Below are 1734 nucleotides of genomic sequence, written 5' to 3' on the forward strand. Positions count from 1 at the left end.
AGTAGTTCGAGGGTTAAGACCTTCCTTGGGTGAGGTCCTCTTGAGTTTTCTGTGGTAAAACAAAATATGGACCCCTAGAATTTCATTGATGGTATGCAGAGAACCTTGAGGGTTATGCACGCGGATGAGGTTGAGTCGGTGCAGTTGGCTTCATATAGACTCCGGGATATTTCGATACAGTGGTATCAGGCATGGGAGTTATCTAGAGGAGAGAATGCCCCTCCAGCCGTGTGACGAGAGTTCTCAGATGCTTTTCTTCACCATTATTTACCTCCAGAGGTCCGACGGGCCCGAGGAGATAGGTTCCTACGTATTGAGCAGGGCAGTATGAATGTGAAAGAGGATTGTGTACATTTCAATTCCTTGGCTAGATATGCCCCAGCCATGGTGGCTGAGATGGAGGATAGAGTTCATCGCTTCGTGGCTGGACTAGGGCCACACTTGATAGATGAGTGCACGACTGTTGCACTACAGCCAGGCATAGACATCTCCTGTATACAGGCGTGTGCATAGAATTTGGAGGATCGTAAATGCCAGCGGAGGATAGAGTGTCAGCGTGACTGGGGCCGTGGTAAAAGAGTTAGATCTTTTGATATGGTTAGTGAGTTCACGGGAGGACAGAGACAGCAGCATCCCAGGTATTCTTATCAGCCGGCAGGGAGTGCACCTCTGCGGTTTGACCGGTCTTCTTATTCCAAAGCGAGCCAGAGTTCTAGAGCGTCAGGCTCTCAGTACCGACCAGAGTCAAGTCAGATGAGACCCCCTTTGCCACGATGTACCCAGTGTGGCAAGTTACATGCAGGTCAGTGTCAGCTGGGTTCAGATGGTTGCTATACTTGTGGGCAGTCAGGCCACAGGATAAGGGAGTGCCCGATGGGGGTTGGCATAGGTGTGGCTCAGCCTACAGGGTCTGTGGCTGGCTCTTCTTCTGCAATGCGCCCTTCAGGGCAAGTTTTTCAGACGCCAGCAGGGCGAGGTAGGGGGATGAGTGGAGCGTCCAGCTCGAGCGGTCCTCAGCACCGCGTGTATGCATTGGCTGGTAGACAGGCCCGCGAGACGTCTCCTGATATTGTTACAGGTATATTATCAGTTTTCTCCCATGATGTTTGTGCACTGATTGATCCAGGTTCCACTTTATCATATGTTACGCCCTTTGTTGCCGGCAAGTTTAGGCTAGAGCCCGAGTTGATTAAACCTTTTGAGGTGTCTGCGCCAGTTGGTGATTCGGTTGTAGCTAGGTGAGTATACCGAGACTGTGTTGTTATAGTTTATGACCGCCATACCGTGGCAGATCTGATTGAGCTAGATATGATTGATTTTGATGTTATTATGGGTATGGACTGGTTGACTTCTTGTTATGCTAATGTTGATTGTAGAGAAAAGATGGTTCGATTCCAGTTTCTAGGCGAGCAGTCCTAGAGTGGAAGGACAATGCTGCTTCGCTTAGGGGGTAGGTTTATTTCCTACCTTAAGGCAGAAAGAATGATCCAAAAAGGGTACATTTTTCACCTAGTTTGTGTTCAAGATGTGCAAGCAGAGTCGCCGACTCTTCAGTCTGTTCCTGTGGTTAATGAGTTTCCACAAGTGTTTCCAGACGAGCTTCCAGGCATTCCCCCAGAGAGGGGATCGATTTTACTATTGACCTATTTCCAGACACTCAGCTAATATCTATCCCTCCTTATAGGATGGCACCTGCGGAGTTGAAAGAGTTGAAGGAACAATTGAAAGATTTGC

The 1734-nt window shown here is 48.8% G+C and overlaps 1 protein-coding gene across 1 annotated transcript; it reads left to right on the forward strand.

The window, feature by feature from the left end:
• Positions 1–594: 594 nt before the first annotated feature.
• LOC132066537 (uncharacterized) lies at positions 595–1454 on the forward strand. Its single transcript, XM_059459838.1, has 2 exons — positions 595–1227; positions 1377–1454. The coding sequence occupies exons 1-2, from the start codon at positions 595–597 to the stop codon at positions 1452–1454; spliced, it is 711 nt and encodes a 236-aa protein (XP_059315821.1).
• Positions 1455–1734: the final 280 nt, after the last annotated feature.

Source organism: Lycium ferocissimum, chromosome 8, assembly GCF_029784015.1.
Source record: "Lycium ferocissimum isolate CSIRO_LF1 chromosome 8, AGI_CSIRO_Lferr_CH_V1, whole genome shotgun sequence".
NCBI lineage: Eukaryota > Viridiplantae > Streptophyta > Magnoliopsida > Solanales > Solanaceae > Lycium > Lycium ferocissimum.